This window comes from Carettochelys insculpta, chromosome 1 (genome assembly GCF_033958435.1).
Source record: "Carettochelys insculpta isolate YL-2023 chromosome 1, ASM3395843v1, whole genome shotgun sequence".
Lineage (NCBI taxonomy): Eukaryota > Metazoa > Chordata > Testudines > Carettochelyidae > Carettochelys > Carettochelys insculpta.
The window spans coordinates 211,756,931-211,776,376 of NC_134137.1; the positions used below are offsets into that span (position 1 = coordinate 211,756,931).

A 19,446-nucleotide genomic window follows, 5' to 3' on the forward strand; every position below is an offset into this window, starting at 1 on the left:
GACACAAGAAAAGATTAAAGACTAGAGCTGTTCAACTTGGATAACAGATGACTGGCAGGGGTGCTGGGGGCCGGAATAAATAGGTCTACAAAATTATGAATGTTTTAGGAAAAAATGCATGTATCCTAGCTTCCTTTTATTTAAAACACTATTTCCTCTATCCCACTCAATTTTGAAATCTATACATGCATTGCTTTGTTTCACTGCTGAGAAACACACAAACCCAACTACACAGAAAGTCATTCATATCCCCACAACTCTACTGAAGTAATAATAAAGCCTCCTTATGATAAAAATGTTAGAGATTTGATAGTCACATGAGATTTTCCTAAATAACTTGTTCCTGTAGCAGAGGCTGTCTCAATTGACCATGATGAAGCAGTTTACCATTTGAATTAAATGAAACCAGTAAATGATGTAGTGTTTTGCTTATGATTGAGGTGTAACATTATTCAAGTTTGGCACTCAATTCCAGGTGCCCACCTAGATGTGCTCATCTTGCAGTTCATACACAAAGATTCATTTTTGAATGAGTAACTCGGCAACATTTGAAATTTATCCCACATACAATTCAAATACTGAGTAATTTATATTCTCAGTAGCTATATCTGACTGCCCACCTTTTTGTTTCAGTTAACTGTTCAGGTTTGTAATTTATTATGTAGACCTTTAATATGCTGTCAATTTAATTGCTAATTAAATGTTCTATACAAGGGGCTGAATGAGTCGGTCATGGTGCCTCATCCTTTTTAATTTTTAAGCCCACATGCCAAGGTACCTTCCATCCCTCTTACAGAACACAATGAGAGAGATCCAGCTTAGGGCCCTAGAACAAGTGACTATATGATTACTTTTCATCTGGGCTACCTCTACACTTGCATTCCTCTTTTGAAAGAGGAATGCAAATGAGGGTAATCAAAAATGCAAATGAGGCACTGACTTACATATCTTGTGCTTCACTTGCATTATCTTTTTTGAAGAGATTCTTTCGAAATAAAGAAAGCAGTGGGTTCTTTAGAAAATAAGCCCCATCTTCAAAAGAGCTCTTCTTCCTGAAACACAATAGGAAGAAAGGTTCTTTCGAAGAGGGGGTTTATTTTTGAAAGAGCCTTGTCTAACACTGTTTTTTCTTTTGAAAGAAGCTCTTCCAAAAATACATTATGCAAATTAAGTGCAAGATATGTAAATCACTGACATTTTCAATTTCCCTTATTTGCATTCCTCCTTCAAAAGGGGAAATGCAACTGTAGACATAGCCCTGGCTTAAAGACATTTGTAGAACTGACACCTTTTAACTGTGCTGAGGAACTCAAAAAAAAAAAATGAAATGTTCACTATACTAGGCACAAAGGACACAGATACTGTGCAGCTGGTTTATGGCTTAATATCAATGAGAGAAGCCTATTTTATATTTGACACCAACTTTATTATGCTCCCCCATTCTATTTCTATGAGTATTAGTATTACGCAACATTGCGGGTCATATTTGGGATCAGAATGTTCCTATATATACTTCAGAGCTCAGAAATGGAATAGTCTTAAAGCATAAAGCACAATATTTATTTTAGGGTGTCAAAAGGAATTAAAAAATGAAGCTGTATAATACAGTTCAAATAGTAGCAAAAATTAACTCTTGGCACAAATATAAGAAAGGTAAACATGTTTCAGTACAAAATAGTATAGGAAACTTATGGAAAAAAGTCATGGGAAATCAAGGTGGGGGAAGTTTTCCAATACAGCAGCATTTTCTTCACATTTTCTACCATTTGTGCAAATGTAGCATTAAGGAAACACCTTTATTTACAAAACAGAAGTAAAGAAACAGAAGTTAAAGCTCCAGGTCCCCTCTTTTGTGACCTGTTCACCCTTTGAAGTCAACACTGTCCCACTGCCATCCAAAATGAGATTTTGGTTTATCACAGAAGAGAGCTGAGTGTTGAGCTCATGCATCAGTGCAAACATGAAACTCATACTAGGCTTGTCAGCTTGTCAATTAAATCATCAACTGTGTATACAAGAAGTTTCATGTCATCCTTCTCATTCATTCGGTGCTGACCAACTTTGCGGAGGATAACATCCACATCTGTACTGAGAACACGATCTGCAATTCCCATAGATATCTGCCATGGGACATCTTCATCCTTCATGCCATGGATAAGTTTTACAGGGCAAGTTATTGGAATAGGACTGTTCAAGAGACAGTGGTTTTCAGCCTCTTTAATGAAATCGTAAGACAAACGATAAAACCCTTCCTCGCTGTGTTTTGTTGGCAGCTTCCATTCGCCTTTTTGTTCTACTTCTTTTTGGACCTGTTTAAAGAGAAGGAAAAATATTGCAGACAAAGGTGATATACTCTTATTAAACAAAAGCATCCAGATTCCTGAGCTCTGTTTTTACATTACTAAGAACAAAAATACCCAACTCTTACACCCTTATCGGTTGAGGTCAGAAGAAGGAAGAGGCTATATTTGACCCGTTCCTGTAACTCCCCCTCTGCAACTCCCTTGACATCCTCAGGAGGGAAACCTCTACAGTGAGCCTTAGAAACTGACCTGTATCTCTCTCACAAACTGCAGCTATTCATGCTTCTCACAAAACAGGCCTGTCATGACCAAGCTAGAGAATCATCAGCCCCCAACAAGCCACAACTGACTTAAGTCCTTGTGAAGTCATCCAAGGCTCCAAAGTGTTTGCTAATTGTCAGTTGAGTGAAAGACTCATGCAGAATAGGAATTTTTCCCTCCGAAGGCTTCCCCAAGCTCCTTCTACCATCACATCTCAGGAAGTCCACAGAAAGGAAGAAATGGAAACACTACTCTTTTTCCCCAATTCCCCACCCCCTGCAAGTTTTCAGAGGCTCAAGGCTGCATTTCTTCTGAATTCACAAAGAACTCAACAAGGATGAAGTGAGGGGAGGGGAGGGAGAGGAGCATGGGAACAACTGGTGGCAGGGTGAAGGAGTCTATTTGATGCTTTCCTTCCCTCCTGTGGAAATTCTTTGAGTGTGCATGAATTAAAATTTCAAAAAAGGAGAGGCACTTAGGAAGGCCATCAAAACAAACTTGCACTTCCTCACCCATGATAAGCCCACCTTAAGATCAGGTTATATTAAAAGGTATTGCTGGCAAAAAAACTCCACCAGAGTTCTGCACTCAGAACACTTCACTCATTACTGTGTCAAACTTGTGGTCCAAATCTAGTATGATGCAAATTATATAGTCCATAGGCAAACTCTTCATTCTTCTGTCCATAGAACATCTTTAAAGGATAACCTTCTTATTAATCCAGACTGTTAAGACTTACACAAGTCCTACTCATGTCACATCTCAATTATTGCAGCATCTCTGTTTGGCTTTGACAAATGCCATTTTGCCCCATTTGTATCAACTCAGAGTGCCTCTTTAAATATTTTCCTAGCCTGCTGTTTTGACCCCATCAGCCCACTTTTCCCATACCCACCTCTTCCAGTTCTATTTTCGCTAGCATATCAAATATAAGTTGTCTCCATTTTCAGTGTCCTTCACGGCTTACCTCCAACCTACTTATTATCTTTCACTCACTATCAGTGTCAGTTCCTGTCTCTGATCAGTCTGTATTACCAGCTGCAATGGGTCACCCGTTACTATTTTCAAACCAGCATCTTCTCCCATACTGTTCCTCATATATGGGAGATGCTCCCAGTAAGAAGTGCCAAGCTAACTACCTTCATGAACTCTCCTCAGACCTCTTCTTTGCCATGACTCCTGCAAAATCCTGACAGATTGCTGGTGTGATGAGAACATTGCCTCTTATGCTAACCATAACGACTCTTTGTATTCTTCCCTTCTGTATGTATCATTCTTAAATTTAGCAATTAAGTTGTCTGGGGTATGGACCATATTTTGTTTTATGTTTGTTCTGTGCCTAGCACAATGAATCCCTGGTCCGCAATAAGGCTCCTGCATAGGGTATTAGTGATGTGTTCATTTTAGCTAATTCTGACTATTTCAATCCAAAATTTCAATATTTTGCATGCTGTTAATTCAACATCAACTCTTAGAGCTCATTTAACTACAAAGACAAAATGAATAATTTTAATGAAACAGATTTCACATAATAAGATTACAAAATTTGGAAAAAGACCATTAAATACAGTTAGCATTTACCTCAAGGGGAAGTTGTTTAAAAGTCGTTACAAGATAGTCTGCAGCTGCAGCTACTCCAACTAGAGCAGCCACCTTTTCTGGACGCGCTATTGCTGCATGAAGCATCAGCCATCCACCCAAGCTGGATCCTACTAGAATCTTAAATTGGACCGGGGGGGAGGGGAGACGACATATAAGATTATTTTTCCATCTGAAATAGATTACTTTAAAAAATATTTTCAACTTTGTTTAACAACTTAAACTTAGGGCATAATACTCCTTCTGTCCTTTTACAGACAAAACTGCTGTCATCCCCATTGGGCATTTTCCGTAAGGCCTTTTCTACACAGGCCACTGCCTTCAGAAGTGGTATGCTAATACACGGAGCGAAAGATGCTAATGAGGTGTGGATGAAAATTAACTGCACCTCACTAGCATAACATCGTTCTTCCAGACTCCAAAACGCCGTGTAGAAGCGCAGCCCCAGGGGGGGTTGTCCAGAAGGAAGTCATTCTTCCGGAGGCCCCTTCTTCCCAAAAGGGAAGAAGGACTTCCTTCCGGAAGCCCCCCGAGGGCCGCGCTTCGGTGTCTGGAAAAACGGTCTTCCAGACTCCAAATCACGTGATGTTATGCTAATGAGATGTGGGGAATTTGCATCCACACCTCATTAGCATCTTTTGCGCCGTGTATTAGCATACCACTTCCAAAGAAACGGCCTAAGTAAGCACCACAAAGTCTATTATTTTTTGTTTGGTGAAGCAGATTATTGCTTTCTCAGACTAACCCACTGTAAAAACAAATTGAGAACTGAAATGTAGTTGAGCATCACACACTTGTATCTTTCCAGCTGTGAAAGTCCTTTAACATTTGATATTTCTTTTTTTAGAATAGCCTTAGTAAAGACTCATTAATAAATATCAGACATTATCAGCACAACCAACTAATACAAAATTTTAACACATTATAATAGTTCTAATAGTCAAAGAAACATTTGACGTAATTACTTATTAAATCTCCCTCATTAATTTAAACTGAGCTGTTAGCAGTATTTAAAAGCATCTATCATGAAGGTATCTACGCAATGGACAGTTTAACACTGACTTCTTAACTTTGTTCTGTTTTGAACTAAAATGGTTTCTCTTTAAGTTGTTCATTAGCTAACCTACTTCATTTTCCATTGAGTGCTGTTCTACAATGCTATATCCATTGCTATTAGCTTGTTGGTCAGCACCTCCATTCCTGTAATAAGATACTTAGGCCATGTCTACACTCGCCCAGATCTTCAAAGTGGCCACGCATTACTAATGAGGTGCTGAAATGTATATTCAGCGCCTCATTAACATGCCGCTGTCCGCGGATCTTTGAAATTGCTGCTGCACAGCTCATCCAAACAGGGGTCCTTTTCGAAAGGACCCTGGGAACTTCGAAATCCCCTTATTCCTAACAGCAGATAGGAGCTGTGAAATCCCCTTATTCCTGTCAGCAGACAGGACATTTCGAAAAGGACCTCTGCATGGACGAGCTGCGCGGCAATGAAAAACAGCAATTTGAAAGAGCCGCGGCCAGCGGCACGCTAATGAGGCACTGAATATGCATTCCAGTGCCTCATTAATAATCTTCAAAATGGCCATTTGCATGGCCATTTCGAAGATTTGGGCTAGTGTAGACATAGCCTTAGTGACTGATATGTTTTTTTTCCCATTTGAAACACCTTAAATTGGAAATTAGTAAAAGTTAATTCTTTTCTTTTCTTCTTCTTTTTTTTTACAAGATCATTCATAAAGACTGTTAAACAGCATTTCTGGCTATATATATTTTTTAACTTGGGAGACCAGTTTATGCTATGTATAAAAATAAATATAAAACCTGTGGTCCATCTGTGAGTTCATCCAGTACAGACAAAACATCCATCCGCCACTTTCCAACTGTACACTCTTGAAGATTACCACCTGAACTTCCACATCCTGTGTAATCAAATCTGCAAGTTAAACAGTCAAGATAAAAATTTAATAATACTTAGAGCAAAAGCTGCACCAGACAATACCTACGCAGAACAGGAACAATACATCTGACCATTAATCAGAATTAAACAAATGTAATAGATAACGAATCTCAATCATGAAGGTTTGCAAAAATTTCAGTTAAAGGAGTAATTTTCTCTGATGTTAGAGCATATTCTTAAGGATCTGGAAGCATGAGAACTAGCAGATGCAGTGCAGCTCTTTAAATTTGAAGATCCAGATTTAACACAGACATATGGGCAGAACTGTTCTTGAAGAACAAGTCAAAGATGTACTTGATTTTTTCATTTTTAGATTTTAAAGTCAGTCTCCTTCATACACTATAATGTGTTGTCAAATACTGAGACTGTTCATCGTTATTAATTCTCTACCTTAAAACTTTGTTTTGTCTGTAGTATGCAGTCAATTTCACTGGGTACGGATATATTCTGCTAAACCCATGCAAGACACCTGACCAACAGACACTAACCAATTTTCGTAAGATTTAGCAGTTGAAATAAACAGCGTTCTCTAAGAGAGCTAAAATAAGAGCTCTGTCCTAAGACCCAAAGCCAGGGACTCCACACAGGAGACCACAAACACAGTGCCTTTTGATGTTGGAGTTTATTGGAGTTTAAGCATGCATTAACTTTTTAACTTATACATATTAATCACAATGTAAGTGATTATTTCCAATTCTGAAGATTTCATTTATATGCTGACAATCATACTATTTTATGCAGCATACCACTCAGGTGAGAACAGAGAAAATTACTATTTCAATGAGTTCTGCAAGAATCTTGGGGGAAAAAAATCATTTTACTGATTTAAATAACCTCTGCATAAAAAAAGGACATATTGCAAATATACATTGGCACTGACACCATCACAAGAGGCTGACATTTTCCCTTATATTGCTCACTTTCAACCAGGTGTCAAAACCTAATAGGCTAAAGCAAGGGAGGAATTTTCAGCATCTTAGAGGTATTTTCACATAATTTCTCATTCCAGTTTGCCATAATTCATGCTGGTTTCTCTAAACAATATTCTTGACTGTACCTTACAAAAGCATGACCAAGTGATTTGCAGAACTCCTCAAGTGCAACTGCTTTCTGCCCATTCATATCTGAATTAAAGCCTGGGAGGAACACAACTCCTGGGTTCTTGCCTTTTATTTTATTATAAGCTAGACTTGGACGATCAGGTCGACTAAGGAAACTGACTGATGACTTTTGCCTGCAAACTTAAGAAAAAAAAGACAATTTATCTTGAAGCAAAACATTGAAGTTTAACGAAATATGCACTTCCAACACAGTTTGCCAATTAGATGCAATACTATCTACTGTGATGATTACAAACCTTGCAAGATCACTAAGTTATCTGGGTGAGAAAATGAAAATGATATTCAACTCACACAATACCAATGTATTCATACTGTAATCAGAAATATGGATGAATGACCCTTGCCAGTTGTTAAAGGGTTTGCACACAACTCAGTGTTACTGAACCTTATCTTGTTATAAATTTCATATTTCCTCAATATCTTCACTTGTCTAGTTAGTTTAAAGTTATTTGTGTTTCCTTATTATTTGCCTCTCTACTATTCCAAAGTAGTATGCTTTTCCATGTTCATCTTAAGAGAAGTTTTTATTTACAGGGTACAGTAAGTACAGCATCAATCCTCCACAGAGGAGTAGAAACCCAGTCCATCTCCTGTCCAGATAAGCTTTGGATATTTCCACTATTACTGTACTCCACCAGCCCAACGGAAATTCAATAAATAACAGGCTTGTCAAGCTTTAGTAATATCACATCATTTCAGTAATACAGCTTAGTATGGAGACTATGGCTAGTTATTTTTCAGACAATGGAAACAGCTCAGTTCTCGGAAGGCTCAGTCACAGGGATTTAATGCAACACTTAGGTACACCAGACCCAATGGGACCACAATCCCATGTAAATTCATCTCACTGTGTGTAAAGTTTATACAGAGTGATCTCATAAAGATGTTTACCTGCTTTAACCATCAGAGTTTAGCTTGGGTTTGATAATGAACAAGTAATAAAGAATAAACAAAAGTGATTACAGAAGAATTTAAGGGGCTGAAAAGTGATAAAAAATGGATCAAAGCAAGTCACTAAGCTAAAATAAAACAAAAGCACTCCAGCTAAGCCTAATACTCTAAGGGCTCATTTACACTAGCTGCCTCCTTTGAAGAGGACATGTAAATGAGCCAGATCAGTGAATAACAATGAGCTGCCGAGCTGCATATGCAGCACCTCATTAGCATAATTCTTGTCACGCAAACTTCGAAGTTGCTAACTTCGAAGTGGTAGCAAACAGAGTAGCCGCGGGCACTTCGAAGTACCCAGGCAAGTTTGAAATGCCCTTACTCCAAAACATGGTCATGTGTCTTTGTAGGTCCAACCATAACCCAAGCTAACAAGCAAAACAAAACTATTTGTAATTCAGTGTCTTGAGCACCAAGCCATTAAGTGCCTTGAATATTGCTAGTGGGCTTCACCAGCCCATCTCAATACATAAATAGTCTTATACGCCATAATTCTAACTTCATATCCAAAATGACACATGCAGACTAATACACTATCACGTTTAGGGGATTACAAGCTCTCCAAGGATAGGTCACATCCCCTATTTTGTATAAAGCATATTTAGCTACACATTCATATCCAAAAACATCTTCATAAAAGGAAGCACAGAATCAGCGTGATAACTATCAATTTAACAAATTATTGTAGTTTAAATTAAACAAATTAACTTTCTAAAAAGAAAGTTACATAAAATTAAATATACAATTGGTAACCTATATTAAGGCCTAAACTTTTAAAAACTTCAATCCAATTAAATACAAAAAATAGTTTTAAGCACCACATGTTTAGGGCTGAAGTTTTAAAAAAGGCCAAACCACTAAACTAGTGAAGTCACTGGATAAGCACCTGAAACCAGAGTTTGTTGAATGGCTAAGGCAGATATTAACATCAGTAGCCTCTTTTGACAAGCACAGAAACACTATGTTCTTTTTTTTCCAACATATTCAATTACAGTAAACTCTCTCATATCCGTCAGCCCTGGGACTGGGAGGTTGCCTGACATTCCAATAGACTGGATATGCGGGAGGTTCCAATATACCCTGGGTGAGGTACTACTCTAGGCCACTTGCGCATGGCTGCACGGCACAGGGAACTGCTCTGGGCGGCTCGTACGTGGCTGTGCTGGGAGACGTTTTGGACAGTCTGTGCATCGCTGTGCTGTGAGCTGCTCAGAGTGGGGAGGGGAGCCACTTTAGGCAGCTTGTGCATGGCTGCACCATGCAGGGAGCTGCTCTGGGAGCCTTGTACATCACTGCGAGTCTCTCTGGGCAGCTCTCGCATAGCCATGCGGGGAGCCACTGTGAGTGGGGCGCTGCTCTGGGTGGCTCACGCATGGCCATGTTGCATGGGGAGCCACTTTGGGCAGTGGGCAATGGGTGGGAGAGCAGAAGAGCCACTGGCCGCACACACAAAGGACTGAATGCCGAATAATGGAGAAGTCCGGTTATTTGAATATGGATTAAAACAGAGTTTACTGCTGTTCAGTTCAATGACTATTTCCTTCAGTGTTTAACAAAAAAATCCACTGGGGGTTGAAAAAACAGCAAAGCTTGTTTTTCTCTTTCAATATATGTATAAAAACTAATTGTAGATATTCTTTTATTAATTCTAAAATCCTGAAAGACATGGCGACCTGAAGCAGTAAGTTCAATGCATCAAGTCCAAAATGCTTGATTTGCCTAGTAAATATATTAGTTTTAACACAAGCATGTTTTGCTACTTTGCAAGAAACTTTTCTCTTATCCGGTGGTGTGAGCATTGGCTTGTTAAACCCCAGGTTGTGAGTTCAATCTGTGAGGGGGCCATTTAGAGATCTGGGGTAATTAGATTTAAAAAAAAAATCCGTAAAGGAGGGTGACGGGTCTTTGCCGTGAGGGCAAGGGACTAGACTCAATGACCTCTCAAGGTCCCTTACAGTTCTATGAGATAGGTATAAGTCAAAATTACTCATTTAGTAAAAAAAGAAATTCATTGTTAATTTTCTAACATAAGAAGCCCTATATAATGGCTTAAATGAACACACACAGCTAGCATGTCTATAGGGTCAGCAAAAAGATATCAAGTTTAGTATAACGGCTACGTTTAGTTGCACATCAATATATTTTAAAGATTATCAATCAATGGTGGAAAAAAATCAACCTTTGTATATGAAAATATAACATACAACCATGAAACAATACAGGCTTTACCTCCCTCGTTTGACACCCTTGGGACCTGAGTTCTCCCAAATGAGGGGGATTCGCTGGACTAGAGATCTGGCCTCCTGCATGCCTGGGCAAGGAGCCTACTGGCTGTGCTCCCCTCATGGATATTGCCAGCTGCGGGGGGGGCAGGTGCGCTATGCTCCAGCCCCCTTACAACTGGGCCAAGGCTCCCTGCAGAATTCCCAGCTGCAGGGCTACTGGTAGGCTTGCACAATCTGCTGGGCTCCCTGCTACTGCAGGGCTGCCCGAGGTATCCGTGCCCCAGTTGGGCTCTCCAGTGCAGGCTGTGGAGCTTCCCTGACCCATGCTGGGCTCCCTGAAGTGGGTCTCCCCGACCTAGGGCTGTCCCTGGGGCTCCCCAGATAAGCTGCCAGCAGGGCTCCCTGCTGTAGTAAGACGCAGGCCTAAGTCCATATAGCACAGGCCTGGTTTGAGGTCTAAAGCCTAGCAACAGTGGACAAAACATGTCTAAAAGCAAAACTAACCTGTGAGCAAGAGGCAGGCCTCTGCTAACAGACCTTGGCTCAAACAGGACTGGGAGCACAAAACACTAATTGGTAATCAGCTCAGGCACAGAACAATAATTGGTACATGCTGAAGTCACATGGTACCACCAGCTCATTAAAAAGACCTAGGTACCTACTCCTCACAGATACAGACACAGGTTCAGGAAAGGGTCTAAAATAACAGCATGATGAATAAGATGATCTAACCAAACCATGAGGTACAGGATGATGTATGTTATTTAAGTAGCGTCAGAGGGTGGCAACCTGATACATCAGCATTGAGACAAAAAGCAGTCAAGTAGCACTTTAAAAACTAGCAAAATAGTTTATTAGGTGAGTTTTCGTGGGACAGACCCACTTCTTCAGACCATAGCCAGACCAGAACAGACTCAATATTTAAGGCACAGAGAACCAAAAACAGTAAGCAAGGAGGACAAATCAGAAAAAGATAATCAAGCTGAGCAAATCAGAGAGTGGAGGGATGGGGGGGAGGTCAAGAATTAGATTAAGCCAAGTATACAGACGAGCCCCTATAGTGACTCAAAGTTCCTGTCCCGGTTTAAACCATGTATTGATGTGCCAAATTTGAATAAAAAAGCCAGCTCGGCTGCTTCCCTTTGAAGAACGGTGCAAAAATTCTTTTTCAGTAATACACATACCTTTAGGTCATTAATTTTCGCACCGTTCTTCAAAGGGAAGCAGCCAAGCTGGCTTTTATATTCAAATTTGGCACATTAACACATGGTTTAAACCGGGACAGGAACTTTGAGTCACTATAGGGGCTCGTCTGTATACTTGGCTTAATCTAATTCTTGACCTCCCCGCCACCCCTCCACTCTCTGATTTGCTCAGCTTGATTATCTTTTTCTGATTTGTCCTCCTTGCTTACTGTTTTTGGTTCTCTGTGCCTTAAATATTGAGTCTGTTCTGGTCTGACTATGGTCTGAAGAAGTGGGTCTGTCCCATGAAAGCTCACCTAATAAACTATTTTGCTAGTTTTTAAAGTGCTATTTGACTGCTTTTTGTTTTGATAGTGTACAGACCAGCACGGCTTCCTCTCTGTTACTAGTCAGCATTGAGGTGTGCTTTGTTTGTACCCATATACAATGTAACGTCTTGAGGGTGGGGGGGACGGGGACCATCTTTGTCTGACCTATGGCGGCAGCTGAATTCCCATTGACTGAGTCAATCCATTGCTGTAGGCACATCTGTGCAGTGGCTCAGTAAAGTATCCTTGACAACTGTTATTTGTACGCTGCTTGGCAATAAACCCTGGCCGGGCGCCTTTGATCCTTATCTGGTCTGTAGTCTTTGGGGAACCTCATGGGGTCTCCTGCGATTACTGGGCCCACTCAAACACATGCACAAGCAGCCTTCTGATTATCATCAATGAGCCAAAAATCCATGAGGACACTACAGCAATCAATTTGCCAGACTACACCTGCTGAAGTTGCACAGCTGGAGCTCTCTCTCCAGGTGCTCTCGGATCCAGCAATGTCTGTGGTCCTGCCAGACAAGGGATGTTGCCAGAAGAAAGTGTGCCAAACAAGAGATTCAAGTAGGAATAAAATCAGTGACTTAAAAAATCACGGTTTCCTGCTTGCGGACAAAGCATAATTAAGATCCATGATTTAACCTGCTTTGATTAAAAAAAAAAAAAAAAAAAAAAAAAAAAAAAAAAATCTATTCACCCTGCTTTACAAAATCCTGAGAAATTTTAGAAAATTCTTTAAGCAGCATTGCTGTTTGGGCATTACCTTCAGTTATCCTGGTCCTCTGATTTATGCCTCAATCATCAAATGATTAATTTGGCAAAAGCAGCTTTTAGATGTTGCTAGAAATATGACAGCATCTTGCATAGTTTGATCAGCAATAGGAGTTTATTCTGATAACTGGGATTCGGAGTTACTGTTTCACTATTTTTAATTTTATCTTGCTAAATGTTATTAGCAAAGGAGACCTAAGGAAACTCTACACAGTCTCTTCTCTACCACCAGAGATTCAGTAAAGATCTTCTTACGCCAGCTCGCTTTCATAAGTCTCCTCTGGACGAAGTTACTTCAGTTCCAAAACCCCCTGTAACTACTGAATCATTTAATATCATCGCTGGAGCCATAATCTAGTTATTATGCAAATACTAATGTAACAGTTGCCTATCTAGGGCATTTACATTACCGATACAATATCTGTCCACATTATTTCTTCCCCCTTTTCTTTTAGGCCTTGCTTAGAATCCAAGAGATCAGAAACCCAATTTGGCACTACAGTAAATTCTTTCATATCTGGCAGCCCCGGGACCAGGAGGTTGCCGGATAGTCAAATATTCTGGATAATAGAGAGATACGCCTAGTAATATATAACACTAAAGAAAAACAAAATTAGATATTAAGAAACAAAGAAAACTGTATGCAGAGTACTATATTTACCAATAACAGTAGTACTGTACATTGTAAACATACTATATTTGCTGTAGTTATTTGTATTTACTTACACTATATCCTATTTACGGAAAACGTAACTAAAATTTACTTATGGTTAAAATGTCAGTTATTTAGAGTTCCAGATGATAGAATGCTGGATATAAAAGAGTTTACTGTATTAGTATTAGTAATTTTCAAGCAAGATTCCTGGAGCCAGGGGGTTTTCTTTCAGCCAATATATATTATGACCTCATGAATCATGCCTTCTTCTGATTCCTCAAATAAATTGAACATGCTCAATACTGGTCATTTTTCACATTCTTTGTAATTGTATCATTCTGAGTCAGTAAAGAGCACAATTCAGAATCCTGTACTCCTTGGGACTATTAAACTAAGTTTTAAGCAGTGATAGCTAAGTACTTCATTTCAAACCCTTGAACCATTGCTGGATCTAGAATGAGCTTAACTGACTATTCTGTCTCACTGAACCTTAGATAAATAAAATCAATTGCATCTAACCAACATAACAGTAATTGAACAATTAAGTATAGGTATTAACACACAAATAATGAAGCTTAATTTAGAATTAAAATGTGTATTCCTCCACCAACAGTCAAGGTAAACAAGCATCCTCTACAAGGCAAGATTCAGTACGTTTGCTGCTATACAATAACTTCACTCCCTGATTGAAAGTAATTTTCAGTAATCCCCTGGTTTGCGCAATTTCAATTTGTGTTTAACTTGCATAATGCAAGTTAAGTGCAAATGGAAAGTGCTCCAGCTCCCCAGCTGGGAGAAGCTGCACCACAGCACCTGTCTGCCCACCCAGTTCCCTCAGGTCCTGCTAGCTGCGGGGAGACAGGAACTAGGCAGCAGCTGGTTCCCCTGTGCTGGTGGGACCCCAGAAACTGACCAGCCAGGTGCTGGCCAGTTTCCTGCTCCTAGCCACTCTGGGAGCCAGGAAACTGACCAGCCCCTGAAAGCCCACGGGATCTGGCAGCTTGGTTCCCGTCTCCCCCAACTTGCACGAAATTTGAGTTATGCAGGGGTTGCAAGGAACGCAACCCCTGTGTACGTCAGGGGTCTACTGTATTTCCCTAGATTGAATTTCAAAATTAATAAAATGAAGCTGAGAAAAGGTTCAATGAAAAGACACAATTGCCACGTGGGCCTTCCAAAAACTAAAATCCTATATTATAAAAGGCAGGCTGAATATTAGAGATAACTACTCAAGTGGTACAAAGTGACCCCCTTCCCCTACAGATGCTAAGAAGCACAGATGTACCAGTAAGACAACAGTATGCTCCCACGAACTGACTATCCATAGCCAAATTCGGTAAGTTGGCAAGTTTGCTGACTCAAAATGAAATGTTCATTTCTGGTGAAATATTTACCAGATTAGACACATAGGCTACGTTCACACTAGCACAAATCTTCAAAATGGTCATGCAAATGGCCATTTTGAAGATTACTAATAAGGCACTGAAATGCACATTCAGCATCTCATTAGCATGCCGCCAGCCGTGGCTCTTAGAAATTGCTGCTTTTTGCTGCAGCGTGGCTAGTCCTTTTCAAAAGGACCCTACCAACTTCAAAATCCCCTGCTGAGTGGCAGGTTGTGGGAAACTGGCCAGCACATGGCTGGTCAGTTTCCTGGGTCCCACCAGCACAGGGGAACCAGCTGGTGCCTAGCTCCCATCACAAGCAAACCTGAGGGAGCTAGGTGGGCAGACAGCTGCTGCGGTGCAACTTCCCCGAGCTGGGGGGCTGGACCGCTTTCCATTTGCGCTTAACTCGCATCAATGCAATTTAAGCACAAATTGAAATCACGCAAACCAGGGGATTACTGTAAATGACGTTCAATCAGAGAACGAAGTTATTGCACAGCAGTAAATGTACTGAATTTTGCCTTGTGGAGGATGCTTGTCTACCTCTTCTGTTGGTTGAGGAATACACATTTTAATTCTAAATTAGGCTGATAAGAATGAAGGGATTTTGAAGTTGGTGAGGTCTTTTCAAAAAGGACCCATCTGGACAAGCCGCACAGCAGCGAAAAGCGGCAATTTCAAAGAGCCGTGGCCAGTGGCATGCTGATGAGGCGCTGAATATGCATTTCAGTGCCTCATTAGTAATCTTCAAAATGGCCATTTGCATGGCCATTTCCAAGATTTGTGCTAGTGTATACACGGCCATAGAGACAAAATTAGCTTCTAGAGACACAGAAGAGTACACAGCACCATTATCTTAGGAAACATTATGAAGTCACAGTTATATTTAGAGAAAGCAACTTGTTGCTAAACAGCTATAAACTCAGACTGAAGCTCGTCTTCCCCATGAAGTCTCTTAATACTGTAATTATTTTAAGATTAAATATATTTTTCAAGAGTTCCACTGCAGCTAAAGCATCCTCTAAGTAATACTTTAGAAGATATTTCAGTAAGCTTTTCAGCTGAGCAAAAAGAACCAGTTTGAGCTGCTGTTAGATGATGATCAAGTTACCAGGTAAATATAAAAGGCGTAAGACTAAATAGGAAAGGAAAACTTTTTAACAGTGATTCCAAGTCAAATCTTCACTTCCTGTTCACTGAAAAACAAGTGAAAACAAAAGCATAACTCATTTTTAAGTTCAAGAGTGCACTCTAATAAAGGCCATAGGAGTAGGTGAATTCTAAAGGCAAAAGGTTTTCTTCTGATGCAAGAAGCATCTTGGGCAGTTCTAACCGCTTCTATTACTGGACATGGAATTGAGTGAAATGGGGCTGTAACACAGACACTAGGGACAATGGTAAGAAACTCAAAGGCCCCTGCTTCAAAATTATGACAAATCATTGGCTCAATATTATTTGTCTAGACATTGCATCATAAAGATGAAAAAAGTGAAACAGTTAAGAACTCAGATGTGTTTTTTTTAAGCTGTAATGACTCTGGTACTAGTTATCCCACCCCAAGATAATGGGATAGCATTCCTTTGGCCAACATTATTTTTCCTATCTTCCCCACTGTTTTATACACTCCTTTCCCTTAAATAAGTTGTGCTATATACTAAATGTTTTGCTGGAGCAAGTCCATGCGGCCGCAGCTTCCGGGAACTGGGGCACGTACCTGAGCTCAGAGCACGCCAAGTTCAGCCTCCTCTCCCCATAGGGTAGCTGCTAGAGCCAGCAAACTGGGAGCTAGTATCAGGGGAGCAGCAGCAAACAGCTGGGAGCTGCTGCATTTTCTGTTGCCTCTCCCCAAGGAGCTGAAGTAGATGCCTTTTGCTACAGTTCTTAACTGTTTAATGTTGCCTCTCTCTGTGAGCTGTAGGGATGGACTGCTGAGGGTAAAAGGCATGCTTGAGTGGTGTGACAAACTGTTACAGGGAACAAACCTTTAAAATCTGTTCAACCCCTCCACTCAAAACTACCTAGCGGCCACCAGTAATCATTAGTACAGATACATATGCACACACACTCAGAGAGCATCAAAATCAGGATTGCCACGTTACAGATATCACAGTTCAGGAAACTGCATGTGACTGAGCCCATAACCCGGATCATCTGGCAGCATGTGCCAAGCACTACTCTATAGACTTCTTGGAACAACGACCTTAAGCCTTCGACTATACTACGGGGAAATGGCAGGAAAAGATGTGCAAATTGTGCACTGCAACTTGTGTATCTTTTTCCACTTTCCTGTCAAGAAGAGCTTTTCTGAAATTTGGCCCAGCTACACAGCACCAAGTTTTGGAAAATTCTGTTGGGCCATTCCTTCTTCCTCATGGAAGAAGGTTTACAGGGATGGTGCCAAATGCTCCCAACACAGCAGACCTATTCTGAGAGCCCTCCAATCTCCTGGAAAATGTCTGCAGTCTAGACATAGCTTGAGAACAGAAACACTCATTGGAAAAACTGATGGGCTCAACAACACTGGTATCACAGGTGACTGGCACCTGCACAGGGAGAGAATGCAGGGAGCACCAAGCAAGAAAGACAGAGACGGGGCTCCCCATTTCGCAATTAAAATTTTGGCAGGGACGCAGCGGGGCTGAGTACCTCTTCGGTGCCATCACTGGAGAATGACACCACAGCACCAAGTAACAGCCAGTTCTGGAGTCAAAATCTGCCGGGGCCTCACCCCTCATACAGCCCGTGGCGGGCTTCACGCCCTCGCTCCCTGCGCGGGCTAAGGCTGGGGGCAGCTCGGGCTCACTCACTGACACGTGCATGTCCAAAGAACCCCCAAGGCAGAACCTACGTCACGCAGCAGCCCCGCCCCGCCCCACGGGACGAGGCGCAGACAACGGTCAGGCCTCGCGCTTACCGGGCAGCTGCCCAGGACACCGAAGCAGCAGCGGGGCGCGCATAGACCCCGCGCAACGAGACGCGGCCCGGTCCAGGGTCAGGCCGCGCAGCCAGAGCGCCCAAACCCCGCCACCCGTCGCCATGTCCCGACCCCGAACTGTCTCGCGTGGGATGAATGTCCCGCCCTCGTCCTCCCTCTGCAGCGCGGGGAAGAACGGGACATGCGCGTAGGTGAGAAAGGGAAGTGGGACGCATGCGTTCCTAGCTCAGCGCGCGCCCTCCTTACGTCACGCGCGTAACGGCCTCTGAGCCGGCGTTGAACTGCCCGGCCGCTCAGAAAGTGCGCATGCGCCTCAGCGTCGCCGAAAGAGGGCTGAATGCGCATGTGCACCTCCGCGGGCGGAAGTGAGGGGCTTGAAGGACACGCGTGAATGTTGAGGGAGAACCACGTAAGCGGGCCTATTGGTCCCCAGGGGAGGGAGGAAACTGATCCCCAGACATAGAGGGGCAGGGGCCAATCAGCTCCAGGGATCCTGTACCTAGGCCCCGCCCCCGCCTGTTGTCGCCATTCAGCTGCCCGTCTTCGCAGGGGTGGGTAATGTTGACCTCAGGCGGCCCTGGGAATCCCTGCGGCTGCAGTTTCTGGGGCTTGGCGCGTGTACCCCTAGCTCAGGGCTGGGTAACATGGCCCGGCGGCCGGAATCGAACCACCAGACATTTTCCTCCGGCCCACCAGGCCCCGCCGCCGAGGCGCTCAGGCAGCCTCTGCACGGGGTAAGGGTGAGCCTCGTATGTCCATGCGCTGCCCCCCCTACCCCCTGCTATCATCACGACTCCCATTGGTCCGTTTTAAGCCAGTGGGGATGGTGGGGGCGCTGTTTAGAAGCTGCATGTGGAGACTCACTGCTCCCTCCTCCCCAAGGTACGTACGGAAACATTCGCTAGTAGCAGCTGTCAGGTTTGAGCAGCGTGCAAGCAACCTGCCGGCTTGAGTGCGCGAATGGTGAGCACCTCCCGGCCAGAGCCAGAGCTTGCGCCTTGCAATCCCTTCAGCACCCCAATCGCCTGTCCCAGCTCAGATCTCCCTCCAGCATCCAAATTCTTGCACAGACCCTCTATTCAGGTCAGAGCCCCTCCTGCCTATAAACTCCCTCCTACACTCCACTCGCTGCCCAGAGCTTCAGCCTGCACTCAAACTCCCGAGGCCTCACACCTCTTCCATTAATATAGAAGTGCAGTGTACCAAAATTCTTGGGAGCGTTTCACCTGCAAAATTATTGCCCACCACTTCTCTAGCTCGTAAGACCTAGGTGGAAGGATAGGTAGGAGTGCTCTGAGCTGTGCCACTAGGTGCTGCTCTGAGTGCCAGCTCCACACAGCTGTGGACAGCGAGCCAGACTTTTAGCAGCCAGGGCTCCCTTTTGAGATTTATATAAAAGTCAGTAGGCTTAGGCCATCTTTAAGGTGTCTACAGTACACATCTCCCCTCCATCCCCTGGAATATTTGTACTCTTATTTGGAACCTCAGCTGTTGAATAGAGGATTGCATGGTCCATAAAGACTGAACTAACATCTTCTGCCTTCAGGTCAAGATGAAGCCATAGAAAAAAAAAAGTGAACTCGCACTGGTTCTGGTCTGTTCTGTGGATAAATAAAAATGAAAGGCTGGCAATTCACTATGGTTAATGGAAAAAAGAAGAAAGGTTAGTCAAAGGTATACACACCATGCAGTGTGGGATCAAAACAAAAAAAGTAGTCCAGTAACACTTTAAAGACTACCAAAAGAATTTATTAGGTG

The 19,446-nt window shown here is 42.3% G+C and overlaps 1 protein-coding gene across 1 annotated transcript; it reads right to left on the bottom strand.

Moving 5' to 3' along the window:
• Positions 1-1,544: 1,544 nt before the first annotated feature.
• ABHD10 (abhydrolase domain containing 10, depalmitoylase) lies at positions 1,545-17,859 on the bottom strand. The gene is made up of 5 exons (XM_074998762.1): positions 17,668-17,859; positions 7,184-7,367; positions 5,991-6,102; positions 4,146-4,283; positions 1,545-2,309 (listed from the first exon to the last, which is right to left on the bottom strand). The coding sequence occupies exons 1-5, from the start codon at positions 17,789-17,791 to the stop codon at positions 1,968-1,970; spliced, it is 900 nt and encodes a 299-aa protein (XP_074854863.1). The 5' UTR covers positions 17,792-17,859; the 3' UTR covers positions 1,545-1,967.
• Positions 17,860-19,446: the final 1,587 nt, after the last annotated feature.